The 20,911-nt window shown below is 35.0% G+C and overlaps 5 protein-coding genes across 11 annotated transcripts; 2 read left to right on the top strand and 3 right to left on the bottom strand.

The window, feature by feature from the left end:
• Positions 1–635: 635 nt before the first annotated feature.
• LOC106139294 (retinol dehydrogenase 13) lies at positions 636–6,979 on the top strand. Of its 5 annotated transcripts, none has more exons than XM_013340713.2 (6): positions 636–953; positions 2,474–2,594; positions 2,995–3,357; positions 4,377–4,501; positions 4,774–4,991; positions 5,774–6,979. In XM_013340713.2, exons 2-6 carry the CDS (start codon positions 2,477–2,479, stop codon positions 5,916–5,918), a joined length of 969 nt encoding a protein of 322 aa, XP_013196167.2. In that variant the 5' UTR covers positions 636–953; positions 2,474–2,476; the 3' UTR covers positions 5,919–6,979. The 5 variants fall into 5 exon arrangements, with proteins under 5 accessions (XP_013196167.2, XP_013196163.2, XP_013196164.2 ...); XM_013340709.2 differs by lacking the exon at positions 636–953 and adding an exon at positions 1,081–1,202; XM_013340710.2 differs by lacking the exon at positions 636–953 and adding an exon at positions 1,787–2,080.
• LOC106139295 (mitochondrial nicotinamide adenine dinucleotide transporter SLC25A51) lies at positions 5,725–10,786 on the bottom strand. Its single transcript, XM_013340714.2, has 3 exons — positions 10,522–10,786; positions 8,896–9,126; positions 5,725–8,445 (listed from the first exon to the last, which is right to left on the bottom strand). The coding sequence occupies exons 2-3, from the start codon at positions 9,109–9,111 to the stop codon at positions 7,720–7,722; spliced, it is 942 nt and encodes a 313-aa protein (XP_013196168.1). The 5' UTR covers positions 9,112–9,126; positions 10,522–10,786; the 3' UTR covers positions 5,725–7,719.
• Positions 10,787–11,524: 738 nt separating this feature from the next.
• Positions 11,525–15,847, bottom strand: LOC106139307 (uncharacterized). Of its 2 annotated transcripts, XM_013340731.2 has the most exons (4): positions 15,407–15,847; positions 14,291–14,386; positions 13,597–13,740; positions 11,525–13,306 (listed from the first exon to the last, which is right to left on the bottom strand). In XM_013340731.2, the coding sequence occupies exons 1-4, from the start codon at positions 15,693–15,695 to the stop codon at positions 12,294–12,296; spliced, it is 1,542 nt and encodes a 513-aa protein (XP_013196185.2). In that variant the 5' UTR covers positions 15,696–15,847; the 3' UTR covers positions 11,525–12,293. The 2 variants fall into 2 exon arrangements, with proteins under 2 accessions (XP_013196185.2, XP_060810322.1); XM_060954339.1 differs by lacking the exon at positions 13,597–13,740.
• A 308-nt stretch (positions 15,848–16,155) lies between these two features.
• Positions 16,156–18,182, top strand: LOC132904341 (uncharacterized). The gene is made up of 3 exons (XM_060954338.1): positions 16,156–16,935; positions 17,666–17,801; positions 18,044–18,182. The coding sequence occupies exons 1-3, from the start codon at positions 16,888–16,890 to the stop codon at positions 18,169–18,171; spliced, it is 312 nt and encodes a 103-aa protein (XP_060810321.1). The 5' UTR covers positions 16,156–16,887; the 3' UTR covers positions 18,172–18,182.
• LOC132904340 (uncharacterized) lies at positions 18,074–20,756 on the bottom strand. Of its 2 annotated transcripts, none has more exons than XM_060954337.1 (5): positions 20,474–20,756; positions 19,998–20,180; positions 19,811–19,900; positions 19,093–19,415; positions 18,074–18,480 (listed from the first exon to the last, which is right to left on the bottom strand). In XM_060954337.1, the coding sequence occupies exons 2-5, from the start codon at positions 20,031–20,033 to the stop codon at positions 18,435–18,437; spliced, it is 495 nt and encodes a 164-aa protein (XP_060810320.1). In that variant the 5' UTR covers positions 20,034–20,180; positions 20,474–20,756; the 3' UTR covers positions 18,074–18,434. The 2 variants fall into 2 exon arrangements, with proteins under 2 accessions (XP_060810320.1, XP_060810319.1); XM_060954336.1 differs by having other exon boundaries at positions 20,442–20,755.
• Positions 20,757–20,911: the final 155 nt, after the last annotated feature.

Below are 20,911 nucleotides of genomic sequence, written 5' to 3'. Positions count from 1 at the left end.
TGGCCACGGTCACGATACGTCATGGATTTCACGGCAGTGGCGTAGCTATAAAAGAAAGGGTGCAACTGATTGCAACCACGGCAGGCTTTGAAATTCTCAAAGATGGCCGGTCTAGGATGCCACCATCGTTATCATGTCGATTTTGTCCATAACATAGTTTTCCCATCCCAAACATTTAAAAATAAATAAGCAGAACTTATGTAGGTACTATTCTTTCTTGTGTTTATCATTCATGTTATCGGTGTAAATGAATTGTTAAAAAAATAAACAGGTTTAGATTGAATGCACCAAAGAATAAAGGTAGGTATATAAGTAAAAAAATCGCATAAAGTGCCTCAACTGCTTCCTTTCCCCCGCAGATTGTAAAAGTCAATCAAGAAAGACTTACAAACTATTATGCGATGGGCTATACCATTTTGTAATCAATCATTAGGTCATTCAACTGTATGTGACCTTGAAAAATATACGATTGCAGAAGACATGCTATTGTTATCTATATGTATAAGTCAAATAAATCCCAAGGTTCGGGTGCTCTGGGGGCTAGCCCGACTAGTTACTGTCTACGCCGCTACTAACGATAATTGTCACGTGACACTTGAGTTTGAGTCGATGCTTCTATCGGTCAATCTGACCGGCTTTTGATTCTACTCGAGTTACCACCAGCGGCCTCGTTGGTCGCCGTAGCTACGTACATTTACACATACGTTTTATTTGTGTATGTGAAGGCGTATTATTTTACAGTACAAAACACTCTGTGCACTTGTCAGTATTCCTCCCATGCTGTTTGTGTAGCAACTAATTATACTAAGCTACTTAGTTATTAGTGTTCGCTTTTGGAAGACTATCTTCGTGAACTTACAAGTTGTGTTAACTCAGCATTAATTGATTAGTTTTTAAAGAGAGTAGAAATCGACAGGATCAAGAATTAACGGCGATAAAATTACCACTTAAAGGTAAGATAAAAAGTACTAAGATTATTTTTACTTTAAACTAATCTGAGATGATTGATAATGATAAGTAATCTTGCTGTATATAAGCGTTATTTGTTGAATTGAGAGCCTAGTATTTACACAACTATGACATAGGCACTTACTTATCTTGTCAAATTGTTTCGCTATTGTTTATAAGTAATGATTATCCGAGAATTCTTAAAAACAATAATAATAATAATTCTCCACGCAAGCCTCTCAAAAATCCGGGGTGTATAGACCAGTGAAATCCAAGAGGAGAAACATAATAATTATTATTAAAGACTGATAGCTCTGTCTACCCCGCAAGGGATAAAGACGTGATATATGTATGTAAAAATAAAATTAATATCTAATAATAAGTTATTTTTGTTCGTTTATCTGATCAAAACAGTTCTTTTGTCTTGATTAGAAAATCCTCTGCTCTGCTACACTTCCCTATGAACATAATATTAGTAATTGTTGTAAAATTTTTGTTAGAAAACTTATTTCGGCTATAAGTTGTCTATCAGTCAGTCAGAGTTAATATCGTAGGTACTCTAGCGATCCGCCCCGGCTTCGCACAGGTAGCATTTATACATACCTTTACCTTAACCTTCCTCTTAAATCCTTCTTCCTATCTACTTATAAAAACTGCATCAAAATCCGTTATGTAGTGTTAAACTCGCTACATACATACAGACAAAGGGACAGACATGGGAAGCGACTTTGCTTAATACTTACTTATGTAATGATAATGATTATATCATACATACATACATACTTACATATGGTCACGTCTATATCCCTTGCGGGGTAGACAGAGCCAACAGTCTTGAAAAGACTGAATGGCCACGTTCAGCTATTTGGCTTAATGATAGAATTGAGATTCAAATAGTGACAGGTTGCTAGCCCATCGCCTAAAAAAGAATCCCATGTTTATAAGCCTATCCCTTAGTCGCCTTTTACGACATCCATGAGAAATGGATGGAGTGGTCCTATTCTTTTTTGTATTAGTGCCGGGAACCACACGATTATATAATTGTGTATATTTAAAAGCCGGTTCAAAGCGAGGTTGAATCCTAAGGACGGAGTATCAGTTGCCAGCCGTCCTCGACGTACCCACAAACAAGGTTATTTTCAAGTGTTGTTTTGATTATTCTGTCTGTCTGTCTGTTACATTTAAAAAAGTAGCGTATTGAACTTTATAATGAACTTGAATGTCTTAGAAGATATCATAAAAATCGTGGTACCTCGGTTCATAGAAATTGACTCAAACTTTCTACGAATGTAAAGGCTGGGCATAAGCTTGAGTTAGTTAAAATTCGCATGCAAAGGTACCTACCTACCTACCTACGTAAGTATTTGTCTAAGTATGTAAGTATTTGTCTAAGTATGTTCTAGGTAAATAACATGGATAATAATCTATCCGCTCTTAACATTAACATATATATCATAATCGTAGAGTCAGTCTTACGTTGCACGACGTACTCACTGCACGCGTACTAAACTAAGTTTTTTTTTAGAAAATGGATTGTGTGAGTGGTTGGTGTAAGAGCAAACGACGTCTGGATGGACAAACTGCTATTGTGACAGGCAGTAACACCGGCATTGGCAAAGAAACCGCGTCGGATTTTTACGCCCGAGGTACCTACAATGATCTGATGAAACATAGATGAAATTGTTTTGCGCCTGATGTTGCCTAATACCTAAATGGTGCGGGTATCGGTTTCTATTATAGGTATTGGTGTTGTTGCAAAACCATACACGTTATCTCTTCATTTTTTCTTTCTGTGGATTGGATTCTGCAGAAGGCGACTAAAGGATAACAAGTACAAATCAAAAATTCCCAAAAAAAGTAGTTTCGCGAAATCTTTTCATATTGTGAAAAGATTTCGCGATGTAAATCATATGCATGATGCATTTCGCGGATCCATAGGTACCTACCTACTTGTGCTTACGAAGTTTACAGGTAAAATGCATTTGAAAATTTGGCTCTACATGTCGAGAGAGAGGTTTTATTTAAGAACGGTCGATCTTTTTCCAGGAGCTCGGGTTATAATGGCATGTCGAGATACAAACAAAGCTGAGGCAGCCAAAAAAGAAATTGAAACAGAGAGGCAATCCGAAACGAATTTGGGAACCTTAATTGTTGAAAAATTAGACGTGTCTAGTCTAAAATCTGTTCGTGAATTTGTGGGCCGCATCTTGGAATCTGAGCCGAATATAAATATTTTGGTAAATAATGCGGGTATCATGTATACTCCAGAGGGCAAAACAGAGGATGGCTTTGAGTTGCAAATCGGCACCAATCATTTTGGACACGCATTATTGACGTTATTGTTGCTCCCGAGGCTGATAAAATCTGGTCCTTCGAGAGTAGTTTGTGTGTCTTCTTTATTACACAAAGGTAAGATAGAGTTTATAACATTACAAAATAAATCTATAGATAACATACCTATAGGTACATATATCGTAGCCAAATGAAGGTGATGATAACATTATCGTTTGACCTCACACCACACAATTAAACCGCTGATCCAATTCTTTTTAGAGAATAATAAAACAGTATCCAGTAGTCCAGGCCAAATCCAAAAGTAAAAATCTGTCATAGATAATTAGGTACAAGCACACAAAGTGCGTATAAGTAAGTACCTAATTACCTAGGTACTTATATAGGCGCCTACGGTCTGGACTTATTCAAAGGAACTTATGGATACTTAGAAATTGGATTTTTATTCTATAAAGATGGACAAAAATCATTCTAGTGTTTTCTGGGTGATTCGAAGCAATTTTGTATATTTACATGACTGATCATATTCTACACCTAAGTAGGTAGGTATGTGACAGAGGCAACATATACGCGATAATATGTAAACTTTGTTTGTATATGTAATAGTGACAATTTTGGAACATGTTCACCTTGAATCTGGACAACTCATTACGATGACTCGATTTTTGGTACACCTTACTCAATTTTGGTAAAGGCATTTGACTAAGTAGGTACTTAGCTTTAGTTATGTATGTCACATAACTAGGTAGATATCTACTATATATCACGATCACGATGATTTAAAATAAGTAGGAAGGTACCTACCTACCTACCTAGGTATGAAGCCTTAATAAGCTATTTTATTTGTGCATAATACCTACCTACCTATGATAGAGTTCCAATTATTTCGTGTTATTGTTACACAGTCGGTAAATAGGTATTTATGTCCTTGAAAATATCGACTTTTATCGACGCTTTATATTATAATGGTAACATGTACCTAAACACCAATAAAATAACGAGGTAATTGGGTTGGGCTTTCCCAAATTTTAGACTTCCAAGGACGGATTACGTACACTGGTTTTAGTCGCTTACATTGTTTTTTAACTAAGTAAGTATGTCTACCTTATTATAGTGCTATTCTCACTTTTCAACAGATGTTCGTGAGTTTGATTTCGACAACTTAAATTTCGAGAAAACGCCATATGACCCTAAAATAGCTTATGCTAACAGCAAGGCCGCTAATGTCCTTTTTGCCAAGGGACTCGCAATAAAACTTAAAGTAAGTTCTATTATCAGTATTTTGATAGCGAAGAATGCTATAGATATTCCCATAATAAAAAAAATAATAATTAAAACAACAAATCCGAAAAAGAAATTCATCGAAATAATCAATTTCAGATTTCTGTAATAGGTTGCCTACCTAGGTACTGACGCTCATAGATAATGTACACATTTATTGAAAGTAGCTATATATTTTAAAAAGGGTTAGATACATAAGTACTTACCTATTTGTAGAATGCGGACGTTTTCATCATCCTAATTTCTTTACAGGAAATGAACATCGATAACGTGACCACATACAGTTTGCATCCTGGCGTGATCAGGACTGATATTGGTAGAAACTTCAATCAGACAGTTGGGTTTGGAGCTACATTTGCCTTTAACTACATGATGGGACCATTTTTGAAGTCGGTGAAATGTGGCGCTCAAACGTCCATATTTTGCGCTGTAGACGAGACTTGTGCGGAGCAGAGCGGACTTTATTACAGGTAGGTACATACTTTACACAGAAAATAATAACAACTAGCAACCCGCCCCGGCTTCGCACGGGTATCATTTATACATATAAACCTTCCTATTGAATCACTCTAACTATTAAAAAACTGCGTCAAAATCCGTCGTGTAGTTTTAAAGGTCTAAGCCTACATAGTACAAAGGAACAGACGCAGGAAGCGACTTTATTATACTAAGTATGTAGTGCCGTGTGGTTCCCGGCACCAATAAAAAAAAGAATAGGACCACTCCATCTCGTTTCCATGGATGTCGTAAAAGGCGACTAAAGGATATGCTTATATAATTACTTGGGATTCTTCTTTTAGGCGATGGGCTAGCAACCTGTCACTATTTGAATCTCAATTCCATCATAAAGCCAAACAGCTGAACGTGGCCTATCAGTCTTTTCAAGACTGTTGGCTCTCTCTACCCCGCAAGGGATATAGACGTGATTATATGTATGTATGTATGTATGTAGTATGTAGTGATATACCTACTAGTTTTTCTCCAACTGAATCAGTTGCAAAATCTTGACTACTTAATTAACTGAATTGTTAAAAAATCGCAAGTAAATAGATCATAAAATACTGGAACGGGAAAAATACTTGAAGCTGAGCTTTAGTAAACGTCAACATTATCATTGATGTAAATCGGTAATAGGATTATTGTAATCCGCGGAACCACCCAAAGCTGTTCAGCTTTCGTAATAAAGCTGTTAAGTAGTGCATAATATTTATTTTAACTCTTAAACAGAGATTTATTTAATCCTAATTTTTAGTGACTGCGCAGTGAAGCAACCTTCCAAGTTGTGCCAGGACGAAGACCTCGCTACAAGATTCCTGGACCACACTGTTAAAGTGTTAAACCTATCAAATTACAAAGCATTTGGTGAAAGTGATCCACCGAAAGAAATACTTGGTTAACCGTAACATTTAACTAAACCTAAACGCATGTTTACACAAAGTAGAAGTAGGAAATCAGTTTCGGCTTGCACGAAATTAAAAACACAAAATTTTATTTTGCGGTTGCGCGAATTTATCTGCGGGAATCTTACATAGTGTAAATTTTGAATTTATCAGCAACAGATGCGGCAATGAATTACATTTTAAACAGTAATAGCACGATAACGTGTAACTTAAAAATGTGATAAAAAATTTCATATAGATTAGTTTACTATGATTATGATAAGCTGTATTTAATTGGCAATGACATAACAAAATATTATAAAATTAGTTTATGATGACTATTTGATTCAGTAGCTACATTACCTTTTAACTTCTATGATTGTAACATAAATGATCCTTCATCTCAATGGACTTTAGTCCTATATTTGCAGTTTATAGCACTGCAATTATATGACCCACCGTCGGAAGTCTGTACGAGGTCGAGTTTGTAATTAGCCTATCAAAGAAATAACTGAATACAAAACAACACACTAGTGGCGAATGTTGTTACCACTAGTGCGGTGGGTAATGTGATGAGTTCATAGATAGAAATCTCCGTTCCACTTCAATGAAAACAAGTCAGTGGAGAGTGAATTATGTAACATGCTAATTTCTTAGTGGATAAATGGTGCAGAGTGGGGCAGGACAGGGCAGAGTAACTATAACTTATATCCACCGGTTTCCTCCGCTCCGCTTCAGGGGAAACACTCACCACTTTTCTACTCTCCACTTTATTGGATACGCAGTCTAAGGTTTGCCCTTTGTAAGGCTTCGGAGCTTATGGTCCGGTTTTAAGATAAAGGTCATCGACCATGCATCTAAGATTTGTTAAATCAACGAAACATTTAATTAAGTTTACAAATCTTGTTTGGTGTTTATTAACTTTGAATTTGTTTAGCTGATTGGTAGATTGCATAATGCATTGGTGATGTGGCAGAATTTATTTATAGATGTTTACGTAAGTTAATTGAAATCAAAGATTACCTAAATGTAGGTACTGATAGCACGCAAAACATAATATATTAGATTGCTTGACATGACCCAATGTTTTTTATTTTTTGATTGTCTCCAATTAGGATAATTAGGACAGTGGCGGCGTTATTGCTTCTGAATCAACATCATCAAAAAGTCAAGTTATAAAAATAATCATTATCGTATTGTCATGGTTTCGTGAGCTTTAGGAATGAGTAATATAGCACTAAAGGATTTCGTAGGGTTGAAAAATGTGTCATGATATTTTCTGATTGAATTCCGAAAATATTGGATCTCGATTAACTGAAATAAAACATGTTATGCTTCTTTAAATAATTTCCTAAATATATTCACACTTGTAACCATTCATAATTATAATTATCACTGAATATAAAACATATCAATGGTATTTACATTTGTGTAAATGCTTCAATTATGATAGTAAAAACATATAAGTTATGGCGTAAACATAAAATAAACTATACAATAAATAGAAAACCGTTAGGCATAGGTACACAATGCTGCTTATACTAAAAGGAATACTTCGGTTCAAAGAACATTTTGCTTGAACAACAACAGTCATTGTGTTGATTTTGCTAAAAATGTGTGTTTGTGTATTTCACATGTGCAATTTCAATTCAAATGAGCATTTTCCGAAATGATATATTACAAACACAAATCACTAGGTAAATGATACCCTTTTAAACACATTTGTTAATACACCACAGCACCAGTCACTTATTCAAATAAATAACAAAACAAGCTCGCGAAACACTGAATCATAATACTAATCATGCAAGCAATTTGACTAGCAGTATATTAATTTCGTAAATATTTCATATGAAGCATTTATTATACCCCAACTCAAAAACGCTCGTGAGATATTAAGTAATGCTCCATGATAGAAATTTGAGAATTTCCAATCGCGTTTGCCTAAAACATACCTAAATTCATATGCTATTGTCCTGTGTGGACCACCCAGTTGACATTGCATAGCAATCTTGATAACATTCAAGGGATAGAACAGTGTGCTCAGGAATGCACCTATAGAGGCTCCGGCCAGAAAATGTTGCACACTCTGATAAAAAACATTGTCTTGCTTGGGAAGACGCATACGCATCTCATCGCGAATTATAAAAAACATAGCATTGGAGGGCCCATTCCTTAATAAAATGGGGCCAAGTCCTCTGTAGAACTCTTTGATACCATAATACCTAGCAATGTGTCTCGATGCATCTGCAGTATTTTTGAATTTTTGGTGAAACTTTGGATGGATAAGTAAAGTTTGTACTCTTTCAAATGGCATTAGCGTCGCCTCGACACAGCCGGCCACTATGCCGGCTATTGATTTAGCAGCGTAGGGGTTGACGTCATGCTTCAGTAATGGCTGCAGACATTCGTCGTAAATTCCAAACATGAGAGACATTGAGAGTGTTCTCTGCATGAGAGGTGGCAGCATTCCCCGGTAGAGAAACACTAATCCTTCTTTCCTCAGTTGGTGCAAAGCACTCATTGTTTCTACCCCGTGCATCATCTGAAACAGAAAACAGACTTAGATGAAATATTACACAGCACAAAAATTTTAATATCATTACTTTAGTGCAATTATTCTAGTTCCTAATCATTTTTGTGTATTGCATTGCACACTTTGTTTCAAGCCGGGCCTTTTTGTTCAAGTACTAGGTAAGAAATATTATTAAATATAAACTCAACATGTTATATTTATTTTCTTTATTATTTTTATGATAATATTTTTGTTACATAATATGTAACAAAATTTAATGTTTGACATTTTAATAACATACTTTAAAATCAATAGACTGTTCTATGTCATCTATTATATTTGTTATTTTATGCTCACCTTGACACCTTGCAACTGAAGGTTGTTCTACAAAATATCATGTTAACCAATGGTGATTTAAAATGTTACAGAATTTGGCAAAACATCCCTGGCATATAGACAATAAACATTAATTATTTTTACCTGTCTAAATATGAGCTTGTTTAGAGGATAGCTGATCAGTATGTTGCAAAATGCCGAACCACCTCCACATAAGAACTCCTTCCAGTGTTCCACTGTGCATGTTTGTGGACTCTGCAGGCTCGGTGCAGGGATCATCACATCAATCTCTCCTTCACTGAGGCAGCTCTTATCCAGAAGCTGGGGCTCACACAATTCCTGCTTAGGATCATGTGGCATTATATTTTCACATGTCTGCAAGTATGGGAATATGTTTTTAATAGAAATAACTCATAGCATGTTATTGTTAATAAATAATTTCAATATAAATTGACCATTATCAGAATAAAAACAGGATTTATTATACATTTTTATTGTCCCATAACATATTTGTAGTGACTATTCCAAAGTGCAATATTTTGTGAATACATTCTTACTGATTGTCCCTTAATTAAAAATTGATCCTCGTCTGGCAACTTTTCTCCTAAATACACAGAAGATAAAACGCTTGTGATTTGCGAAAATCGGGTGCATAGTTAATTAATCTTACAGTAAAAAAGTTAACTAGCTTTCATCTCGGGTCACAAGAAATAGTTACCTATCGAAAGTGAAGTTCAAAGTGGCTCAACTCTTAAAACGGGCCACCGCCAGAGAGGTTGGGGAGGGGGTGGGGAGGGTGGGGGAGGGTTTGTAGGACCCCCCCCAAGTATTTTTTTTTTGCCGGAAGCCCCCCTTTTTTTTTATGAATTTTTGAAAATCTTAAAAATTGCACTAAACAACGCAATATTTTCGGTTTGTCATTGTAAACTGTGTTAATTTAGTATTAAATAATTAGTTTGTCCATTAAACATATACAATACATTAATTAATATATTTTAGCACTAAAAATATAGTCAAAAACTTTGCTTAAAAGTAAAAACAAAAAAGACACTAACTATGAACATAACGCAATCCGCCGTTTTGGTTATGTGCTACTGTCATATTATCTACTGACTTTGAAAGTAGCTGTCGGTAAACGGACAGCAGGGGGTGCAGGGGGGCGCAGCCCCCCCGCATGGGGGGGTCGGGGGGCGATAGCCCCCCGCAATGAAAAGAAACAAATTGGTCACAAATCAAACTCGGTTTGGTTAGGTTAGGTTAGGTTGGTGTAAACCACCAAAGCGGAGCGAGCGAAGCGAGCGGAGCGTTCAAACTGAGTAAAAAAGTATAATAGTAAGTATGTATAGGTTAGGTTAGGTTTAACTCACCTTCGCCCCTTTCATCCCTTCTTACTTTCCCCCCCCTTGCCCATCTGGCGGTTAATGACCTTTAGCACACTTTTTATATGAAAACTTTAAAAATTCGTAAAAAAAAACTATAGGCTTCCGGCAAGAGGGGGTCACGGGAGGGGGGGAGTTACCCCCTCCCCCATCCCCCTCCCCCCTCGCCACCCCTCTCCGGCGGTGGACCGTTTCAAGAGTTTAACCTTCAAAGTTATCATGATAAGTTACAACACCGTAAAGTATTGTGCAAGTTTGAGAAAAGTTTTTTACTTCTTGAGGTGTTATGCATAACCTTACCAATGCTATAGTATAAGTTACTGAAGTTAAAGGGTAAGTTAAACCCAAGACAGCTTTCCCAAAAGAACTGTAATATAAGAGATATAATTACCTTAACTCAACACTTCAAGAACTTCGATTAAACACCAGATTACTCATTAATTATGTAAAATATTACGTGGAGAAATGAAAATTGATTATCTTCTCCAAAATTACACAAATACATTTTTTGAGATATTAATTTCGTCTTAAGCTTTAAAACTGTAATCAGCTTTAATAAAATCAAATAAAATTTAATTTTTCTTTCTCAATTATACTAAAAAATCGCTTCCAAAGAAGAAAGAAAGAAGACAAAAATCAGATGATTGCAGCTGTCATTATAGCCATTTTGGCATGCTCAGAGCACTCGCTGACTTTGACATATAGCGCGTGAATGATCGTCGGGCGGGTTTGTTATGGGCAAAGGTCACGGAACGTGGATGATTTTTTTTTACATAAATCAAATGCATTGCCAATAATGATTTTAAATCTGTGATGCCAATACATTACAGGAGATTGGGCCAGGCAAGGAGGTTTATAAATGGAAACTGAAAAAACAAAAATTGACAACAATGTGATGGGAGTGTTCACTTCTATTCTTTCAAATTAAGCCAATTAAAAAGAGACGGAGGGCCACTTAGACCTAATTCTAGGATGATTCTACTATCTTCATCTATTTAATCTAATAAAATAGGACCACTACCTCTATTTACCATGGATGTTGTAAATAGCGACTAAGGAAAAAGTAGCAAATTTATCTGGTGCAAGACTAATAGCAAGGAAAAAACAGTGAATGCCAGATTCTTCCCTTCTCCTGTTTAGATTGTAAGAGAATCAAAGGAAAGCCTAATAAACTTGGAGCTAGCAACTTGGCCTATTTTAATCCACCATTAAGTCATATGATTCAAATTGGGCTTTTCACTATATTATTTTTGCTTTGCGATTTTTATCTGCAATCAGTGATAAGAGCTTTGAGCAGATGCGATGAATTTCAGTATGATATTTCGAGTGTGTCCTCCAGCGAGAGCATCTACGAGGGCCACACCGGAAAGATCGGTAATAGAAAAAACTACAAAATTAATACAATATTTTTTATTTCCGTTGTTTGGATCGATTGTCCCTGGCAATCGATGATTTTTGCATTCGATCGATCCTAACAATAATTCCAGTCTGAAGAGGGCATAGTCGAAACGGCCGATTTGTAAGCGTTGACTGTCTCTACTGAGCCTTGAAACCGTTGACCACTTAAGCTACATACTTTGATTCTTGGGAAGTTGTGAAAAATTATCGCCCGAAACTGTTCCCGCGTTAGCTCCATTCTCCTCACCGACATATTAAGTTATTATGAAAATTACTCTTTTGTATATTACTATTTTAGGGTATCGGCATACGTAGCTGTTGTTACTCCGTGTCGCATTAGTAGGTCGGCTGTATTGAATATTTTTTTAAAAATATATAATTTACAACAGTGCAGAAATAATAGTAGAGAGCTTGTAGGTTTAGAACATAGTCTTCAGAGCTTGGCTTTATACAAGATCTGATAAAATTTTCACAGGGTAAGAAGAATAAATTTCTAAGGGATGGTTAATATTCCGAATTATTTTTTACTAGCAAGCTATCCTCTCTATGGTCTCTAAAATTATAAACCATTCTCTTTTGCTGATGGAATCTATGAACTTCATGGTTTTTTAAAGATTTCCTAGCTTGTCTCCAGAACTTTACATGGTTTGATATGGGAGTAATTGCAATCCCTAATTTCACTTTTCTTATTGCTTCCATAAGTTTGCACTGTCAAACAGTTTGTCAATAACTGAACTGAACAACTTGTCCAGTAGTACTCGTGTTTCAGGTTTTGTAGTCAACTCGTGATGAACGTCGGACCGCATTTTTTAAGGGAAAGAACTTCTGAATACCTCCTTGATCTTTTACCGCTTGTGACAAATCTGGTTCTTTAAAAAGATGTGTTTCTGATGGTGGAATGCTGTGTATTAGTTTATGTAATGATTTATTATTTATTTTGTATGTATCCCTTCTTTGTTGAATAGTTTCTGCTCTGCGTCCACAAACATATTGCAAGAGATCGTCAGAGCTCTTTCGGAACTTGGAGTTGCTGGCAAAAAATTCTTTGTGTTTCAACTCTTTAGGTAAATTATCAAATAGTTCACCAAATATTTTTCTCTGCTGCAGGAGACCATTCGTGATTGCACCTAAAGTAAGATCAAACTTTTCTAACAAAGATGAAGATGTCACATTTGGAGTTGCTTCTGCTAACAGGTTATTTACCTTGAGGGAAGAAAATACTGGTGTGGCCTGAAACTGTTTTTGCACATGTGCATAGTGAATATTATTCCAGTCCTCTTTACCCAGCCTTTGGCAATGGGCACCTTGCTGTGCCAGAGCATCTGCTTTTGAAATATTTGACTCAGACTCTGTTATGTAAGTGCTGTCTGGAGCTGAATTATGAGATTTATCTATAATGGACCACATCGACGATGATCCTTTAAGCTCATCTATTTTTCTGCTCTGTTCTTCCTGCATCTCTATCAGCTTATTGAAGAGTAGCGTTTGATGCTTTAGGACCGAGGCCATTGACTCATCCTTGCCCTCTTGAATTGCTAAAGATTTTTTGGAACCTGCATCTTTTGTAGTTCGTCTCTGTCGCCTTAGGTCTCCAAGACTATTCACCTCCCTTCTTCTTCTTACAAATCCTGATGATAAAGGTTTGCTGTAAGTTCGCTGTGGGTGACTGTCTTCATTGGCTAGTAATCTCGAAGTTCTTTCACAGTTGGCTGGTTTCTCTTGATCATTGGAGTGGGAGCATCTATAAATCGACTTTTCGGGAGTGTGTGCGCCATTATCTGTAGACAACAAAATTGCAATTAAGATGAAATCGCTGACATATAAACAAACATATAGTCACTTCTATATCCCTTGCGGGATTGACATAGCCAACAGTCTTGAACAGACTACAAGGCTATATTTAACTGTATGGGATTATGATGAAATTGAGATTCTAATAGTGATGTTTGCTAGCCCATAGCCTACAAGAAGAATCCCAAGGTTATAAGCCTGTCCATTAATCGCCTTTTACGACATGAATGGGAAAGATATGGAGTGTAATGTATAATATTTTCTTTAACATAGGTACCTGATGTTGTAGTCATCTTTGAAGGTACAATTTCTTCCATTTCAATTATTGTGTTAATTTCCTTTGTTAGTTGACTGATTGCTTCAAGTACCGTAGGAGAACCCTTAGGAACTTGAGAGTTCAGTGATTCATAAAAAATATTTCCTAGAAATAAAATAAAATATTCAGAAATTTTATTTAAATTTAAATATCTTATAAATGCACTGAATTCAGAAATTCCAGAAAAGAAAATAGCTCATATTGTTCTTGAATGTCTAATCTGTCTCTGTTCCAAATTTGTCAAAATCAGTCCAGTAAATTTTGATTATGTGCTTTGTTACCAAAAATTTAACATAACAAAACAAACATGTTATATTTTTACAAAATTGTGTATATCTCAAGACTATTTAACTGAGTTTGATACCCTAGAAACTTAAAACTTCTATTTACAGATCATTTTAAATTTTACCAAAATCAGAGCAATAATTAGAATGTTATCACATGACAAACATTCATTCATACAAAAAATGTATTTTCACTGCAAGTTGAAGGGAAGATTAAATTATTATTTATTTAATCTTATGAGTATTGGAAAATGTATTAAATATTTGCAGTTTCTCAAGTTAGGCATTTTTCCTCAAAATAAATACAGAATCTGAAAAATGTGTCTTATGTCGAACTTGGTTTTATAGGTGATCTTTGATGTTATTCATACCTTTAACAATATCTGAAGTGTCATTTTCATCAGACTCATCTTCATCACCAATGTCCATTTGTAATACATAATTATGGTCACTCAGATGGTCTTCAGCTGAAAATATAAAAACATATTTAGAGGTACAATAAAAATATTCCTTCTTGTCTTCTGTCTTTTGATTTGAACCGTTCTCTTATTTAGAATTAAATATAATAAGTTATATGAGTTATACAGAAGTGCCATGTGGTTTCTGGCACTTTACAATAGAATCACTCCAATCTTTCCCCTGGATGTCGTAAACAACAGCTAAAGAATAGCTTATAAACTTGGGATTATTCTTGTAGACAGTGGGCTAACAACCTGCCACTATTTTAATCTCAATTCCATCATGAAGCCATATTAAAGTAGCCTTCCAGTATTTTTTAGACTTTTGGCTCTGTCTACCCCACAAGGGATATACATGTTACTATAATATATACATATGTTGTATTATACAAATAATTAATTAAAAGAAAAACTTCATAACATATTCTAAATAACTTTTAAAACTTCTTCTTCCTTCTGGCTTTAGTCCTGGTTGTGCCTTTGACAATATGTAGATCCTGGATTGGGTGACTCAGGTTTTTACATGAAACAACTCATGTCTGACCTCCACAACCTTTGCAGTGGAACAGAACCCATATAAGATTGATCATGGTTACACATTCTGTTGCCTGAATGTGCAGGTTTTCTCACAATGTAAGACTCACTGTAAGAGCATCAATTTGTATTCAAACCAATTGTAAATAACTTATTAAAAAGTCAAGGGTAGGATTCCAACCTGTGCCTATTTGCGCTACATGCAAATCAGGCACCTTACTGATTTAACCGACCACCAACACCTTAAATAATTTTTATGACTAAATAAATAATTTAAAACAGTTAAGAAGACGTAGATTTGAACAAGGTACGTTCGTCTAGGCTTTCCTACAACAACAGTCCCATTGACACTTCCTTTGTTTATTTTATTAATCTGGTTTCATTCATCCTCTCGACATGACCAAACCATCTAAGCATTCTCTTTTCCTGTTAAACAGTTAAGTGTCAAATATGAAATTTTAAACAGACGTTTCATGGCATTCTGTTTTCACTTACCACAAGCACTAAGAGGAACCCCATGGTATATTTCTTTTGGGGTAAATAAACATGGATAGCCATTTTTAAGACGGTTACCCATTCCGTCAAATTGATATCGGTCAAAGTGGTCGTGGCAGACACGCTTATTCACCAACTGATCTTTCGACAAACCACTTAGTTCCACATTGGTGGGTATCAAAAAAGACAGCCATAATTTTCTTAAACCATCATCTTTGGGAAGATTAAAAAGGCAATGAGTCTTGCTGGTAGATACACAACCACCAACACAGCATTTACGATAAGCCATCGTCCCTTTTGTCCATCAGACTTAATCACGGAACAATATTACTCCTGACTTAACGAAAACACGATGATCGATAAAAATTGCCCAACCGTATTGTTTTGTAACTCAACTCAATCAAGAATAAAAACCGAGGAATACACAAAAGCAAAAAAACTTTAAACTTAAAACATTTCAATCTCAAAACTCAAACGCAACAGGTCAACAACAGGTACGTGACAGTGACACTGTAGTTCTAATTCTCATAGATCCGCATAGAGCTAGTGTAGTTCTTTTTTATTGGCGTCTCGTCCAAGGCATCAATATCTCTTGACAGATTTTTAAGAGACAGTGACAATGACTGGTGGCGTACGATTCTAGCACGCGCTCTATAATTTAACTCGAAGACTTTAACCCACATTCATCGCGCTCATTAAATACAGGGCCAAAATGTATGCAACAGTAAAAAAATTTTACTGACACTGGAGGCTTACCACGACGTCTTATAGCAGGACCTAAATTGAACTGCACTGCTTTTTCGTACCATGACATCAATTATAAGCAGGCCTGCGGCAGGTCTGCTCAGTAAACCGTTCACCATTTTTTTTGTATAGAGTTTTCCTACCACAACGGCCACTTTTGACAGCAGGAATTGTTTCTTGCTCGTCGCAAATGTCAAATAAAGCGATTCTTAAAAAGTTACTTTCAGGTAGCTTCTTTGGACATTTTGGCGTTGTTTTGTAAGATATTCACCAAATGTTCCGTGTTTGTTTCCTAAGGATTTGTAGGATAAAGGGCATTAAAATACATGCAAAGCTATTGTTTAATAAGAATTTGATTAAATACCTATGAATTTTTCAAAAAAGTTAAATCTACAGAAGAGTAAGTTGTGTAAACATTAATAACACCCCTAACATTATTGCAAAGATGTGTGACGAATATGAACTGTTTGAGTTTTTGGAAAGTGATTTCAACGAATCCAGAATGGCAAATAAAAAGAAACGTTTAAGGAACAGAGAAAATAATGATCCTTTTGACTTAGATGAAAATGCTTTCATCAAGGAGTACCTACAGGTATGTAAATGTTCACATATCTCTATTATAAAGAAAGATCTATCTCTCTCTTCTCAACAACATGATAACATAATTACTCGTATCTTACTTGTCTAGGTTAACCGCAGACTTGGTGCACAAACTTTGTCAAGGGCTGGAGCCAATAATGGCAAAAAGCTCTAAAAGAGCAACTGATTTAAGCATAGAAGCAAAGGTCAATCAAGTTCCATAAAGTACATTATTTTAATAGTAATCCTCTCTTATACAAATATAATAAAATTCCCACAGACTTATGAAAGTCGTCAGTTAAAAAGATTAAGGCACGCTTATATTTACTTAGCTAATTTTATTTATATTATATCAATAATTAAGTTTGATAACAATATGCCTTTTTTGCCTGCAGATTTTTCAACAAATTTGGTATCCCTGGTGTGATTGGATGTATTGATTGTATCCATGTTCGCATAGTAAGGCCTAATGAGCATGAAGATAGATATTTCTGTAGAAAGAAATTATATAACACATACAAACATGATCACATCTATGTCCCTTGCGGGGTATTCAGAGCCAACAGTCCCAAAAATACTGATAGGCCGAGATTAATGGTAGATAGAATTGAGATTCAAATAATGGTAGGTTGCTAGTCTATCACCTTAAAAAAAGAATCCCAAATTTATAAGCCTGTCCCTTATTATAATGTAGGTATAATCGAGTAATTTTGAAAAATGTATATTGAATAGGTATATACTAAGTACACGTCTACTGGATGCCTCCCTGGGCCCGGGCCAGCCCTAATTCAGGAACAATGTCTATGAACTTTTCATGTTTATGAGTTGGCTAAAACTACTCTCCCACCAATGATTTTCTAATATACATACTTACAATTTTTTTTTCCATTGAACCACTTTAGTAATTTCAAATTTTTCTTATTTTTTTTTTTTCAGATTTGTGATGCGGATCAACAAATTTTAAGTGTTGATGCGAGTCATCCAGGGTCATTTCATGACTCATTTATATGGAGCCACCATCCTGTACGTTACCATTTGGAAAATTTAGGGTCTGAAGCAACATGGCTTTTAGGTAAGAAAACCTTTGTTGGTGAACTTATTATAGCAAATAATATGAACAATATTGTTTGAAAGATATATTTTTAACACACTTTCAATTAAAACTAGACCAATTAAAAACATGAAACAAAATTTTAAAAGTCAAAAATATTTGTAGGATACAATTTTAAAATAAAAATGTATCATTAAATTTATATAAAATATGAATGTTCAAATAAAATAAAAAAATAACAGAGTTATAATATTTATTTCCAGGTGACTCTGGGTACTCACAACGAAGAACGATGATGACACCTATTTTGGATGCAGAACCGTCTGGTTATATGTGCTTCCGGTGTGTCTACACCGGAAGCATATTATACACAAAAGCATGTAAAGGCTAGGAATGTGATAGAAAGAACTATAGGTCTTCTCAAAGCACGTTTCCGGTGTCTCTTGTGCCACAGGGTGTTACATTATCTACCACAGGTTGCTGGCTTCATTACAAATGCTTGTGTAATATTGCACAATATTTGTAATGAAAACAACTTGCCTGAAGTAAGGTTGACAGAAGAAGAGCAAGCAAGGGAAGTTGCACAACAACCACCAGTGGAAGCTCTTCATGAACCAGCTGGGCAACACAACATTGAGCTTCAACGTGGTATATCTACACGGCGGGATCTTGTGGCACGTCTCTGGGCTCTTCGCCGTACCTGAAAATCAAAAAATAGAATTTTATTGCAGATTTTTATTCAATAATATTTCGTTTTTAAGAGTAAGTTATAAGTAGCTATGCAGGTAGTTTATGAACAATAATCTTTTTCATTTAATATTCATCAAAGTAATATAGTTTTTTTATTGTTTAAATTAAATTGAATACCTATATTTTATTATGTAAAAGCATAAAAGTACTTATTCAATAAGTAAATGTATATATATATATATATATAATAAGTAAATGTAAATGTTATGTTATGTTAAGTAAAAGAATTTTACATGAATAATTTAATTTGTAAATTTAATTTTGCTTAGTAATCATCTTTCTTTTTTAAAAGTAGTTCTAGTTTTAATTTTGCTCATTCCAAAATGACATATTTTAAAATAACTTAATAATTATAATAAAAATTAAATAAAACTTTTTTTATTTTAAATATATACAAAACATTCTGTAAATTTGCAGAAAAGTGAATATCTCAAAGAAAACTTCAAGTTATTAATGGATTAGCTATACTAATATTATTAAGAGAAATGATTGACATTATGAAATGGTTTACTGGACCAATTTTGATGAATTTGGCACATTGAATAAATTAATTATTGCTCACCTTCTTCTAATTATAGCCACTAATTCACGGAAGAGACAAATAGCTTCTTGAAGTATTAAACTATTTGCAGCTTCAGTAGCAGCCCTCTGTCGTGCAGCTTCAACTATTTGCACCCTTGCTTCTGCAGCTGTTAAATGAGCACGTCCGCACCGTCGCCTAGGTTGTGGCGGGGCTTCAGCCTGTACCACACTAGGTACTTCGACGCCGACAGCCTCATCAGAGACAGCTGCTGCGTGGCTTTGTGAAGGATCTGATGATGCAGTAGTAATTTCTACATCTGCAGGTAGAGAATCTGCCTCGATAGAACTAACAGTTTGAGATACCTGAAAATAACAATTGAAATATTCATTCATACAATCACATTCTTATACCATAGGAGTAGACAGAGCTTACAGTCTCAAGAAGACTTAAAGCATTGAATTATTCATTTATCTAATCACATTCTATGACCATAGGAGTAGACAGAGCCAACAGTCTCAAAAGGGCTAAGCCATGCTCAGCTGTATGGCTTTGTAATGTAATCAAATTGTTAAATTTATTATACAAAATACAATCAGTATGGTATATAATTCATCATCACTAGGCTACTATGATATAGTCTATTCACTTAGTTTTATGTACTAGGCGCCTATGACAACACATTTTGAGATCACGATGCCTTAGTCAATAAATATTAATGTTTTATCTCAATCTAGTAATAATGAAATTGAATACATACACTAGAAGGAACTTCTAACCATTCTTCTGTAATGGATTCGACTTCAATACCTCGAATGCCAGAGGGGCCAGCTTCAGGTCTCATATCATCCTAAAAATAAATGGTTTCATTAATACATATATAACATAACATATATTTTTTGTATTAATTATAATTTGTAGGTTTTAATGTATTTAAGGGATCTTACCTGCAATGGGTTCACCTGCACCGCTGGTAAACCCATGCCATATTCCTCACCAAGGATACTTAAAAATTTTATGTCAATTTCTGTTAGCTCTTCCCCACTTGGCGGGCCCCCTCCTGTCCTGCTGATGCTCTCTCGAATTGTTCTATTTTTACGTTTTATTTTGGCCTTCAGGTCCACCCAGTACTAAAACAGTTAAAGAACATTTAGGTATAGTTTAAAACTGAGACAATGTAATTAAAAGAGAAAACTCATGGATTGAGTGCCTGTAGGTCAACACACCAGGCAAACTGGTAGGTCTAGAGATTTTAAATCTGCAGGTTTCACTAAATAAGGATTTCCGAAACTTACTGCAAAAGTGAAAATAAAGATTATTGATTTAAGCAGGTGAAGCTGGGAGTAGGATGAAGATGACTTTAAGAAATAAAGGAATCAATGTTTACATACCTTGGTATTATAAGTAAACACTTTCTACTTACGACATTATATAGTTTTCTTGTAAAATAAATAATAGCCTCAAAAGTTAAGAATATTAAAAATCACTGCGATCCGGCAAACTTCTAAAACTGTTGTGAGGTAAGGCGCGTCGACTTAAAAAGCCGTGACAAGTAAAAAAAGGATATTTCAAGTGGTTGCAGAACGGCTCTACACATTAAAAACATTATTTATGACTTAGGGACGAATTTAAAGTTATCGAAAACTTTCAAGTATCACTCAAGTATTCTAGCAGGTACCTACCTACTTTAAATTTATGTGACAGGCCGATTCGTTCAAAACCATTTTAAACTAACATTTATTTAATTTATTTTAATTTATACAAATAAAAGTATTTTATAGCGTGCAACAATGCATTGCAATTCAGAAAAATTTAGGTTAACTTCATATTTAATTAAATTTATAAGTATTTGTTATCTTTA

This window comes from Amyelois transitella, chromosome 4, assembly GCF_032362555.1.
Source record: "Amyelois transitella isolate CPQ chromosome 4, ilAmyTran1.1, whole genome shotgun sequence".
NCBI classification, from domain to species: Eukaryota; Metazoa; Arthropoda; class Insecta; order Lepidoptera; family Pyralidae; genus Amyelois; species Amyelois transitella.
This window is presented reverse-complemented; position numbering and strand designations above follow the sequence as displayed.

Excerpts from the sequence above, each read along its gene's own strand:
- LOC132904341 (XM_060954338.1), top strand. The coding sequence starts at position 16,888 with ATGGCAAAAAGCTCTAAAAGAGCAACTGATTTAAGCATAGAAGCAAAG. Across the intron at positions 16,936-17,665 it reads ATTTAAGCATAGAAGCAAAG|ATTTGTGATGCGGATCAACA; the intron begins GTCAATCAAGTT and ends TTTTTTTTTCAG. Across the intron at positions 17,802-18,043 it reads TGAAGCAACATGGCTTTTAG|GTGACTCTGGGTACTCACAA; the intron begins GTAAGAAAACCT and ends ATTTATTTCCAG.
- LOC132904340 (XM_060954337.1), bottom strand. The coding sequence starts at position 20,033 with ATGGGTTTACCAGCGGTGCAGGTGAACCCATTGCAG. Across the intron at positions 19,901-19,997 it reads TGCAGGTGAACCCATTGCAG|GATGATATGAGACCTGAAGC; the intron begins GTAAGATCCCTT and ends ATTTATTTTTAG. Across the intron at positions 18,481-19,092 it reads GTGGCTATAATTAGAAGAAG|GTACGGCGAAGAGCCCAGAG; the intron begins GTGAGCAATAAT and ends TTTGATTTTCAG.
- LOC106139295 (XM_013340714.2), bottom strand. The coding sequence starts at position 9,111 with ATGCCACATGATCCTAAGCAGGAATTGTGTGAGCCCCAGCTTCTGGAT. Across the intron at positions 8,446-8,895 it reads ACAAGCTCATATTTAGACAG|ATGATGCACGGGGTAGAAAC; the intron begins GTAAAAATAATT and ends TTTCTGTTTCAG.
- LOC106139307 (XM_013340731.2), bottom strand. The coding sequence starts at position 15,695 with ATGGCTTATCGTAAATGCTGTGTTGGTGGTTGTGTATCTACCAGCAAG. Across the intron at positions 14,387-15,406 it reads GGTTCCTCTTAGTGCTTGTG|CTGAAGACCATCTGAGTGAC; the intron begins GTAAGTGAAAAC and ends TTATATTTTCAG. Across the intron at positions 13,741-14,290 it reads CACTTCAGATATTGTTAAAG|GAAATATTTTTTATGAATCA; the intron begins GTATGAATAACA and ends TTTTATTTCTAG.
- LOC106139294 (XM_013340709.2), top strand. The coding sequence starts at position 1,131 with ATGATTATCCGAGAATTCTTAAAAACAATAATAATAATAATTCTCCAC. Across the intron at positions 2,595-2,994 it reads GTCGGATTTTTACGCCCGAG|GAGCTCGGGTTATAATGGCA; the intron begins GTACCTACAATG and ends ATCTTTTTCCAG. Across the intron at positions 3,358-4,376 it reads GTCTTCTTTATTACACAAAG|ATGTTCGTGAGTTTGATTTC; the intron begins GTAAGATAGAGT and ends ACTTTTCAACAG.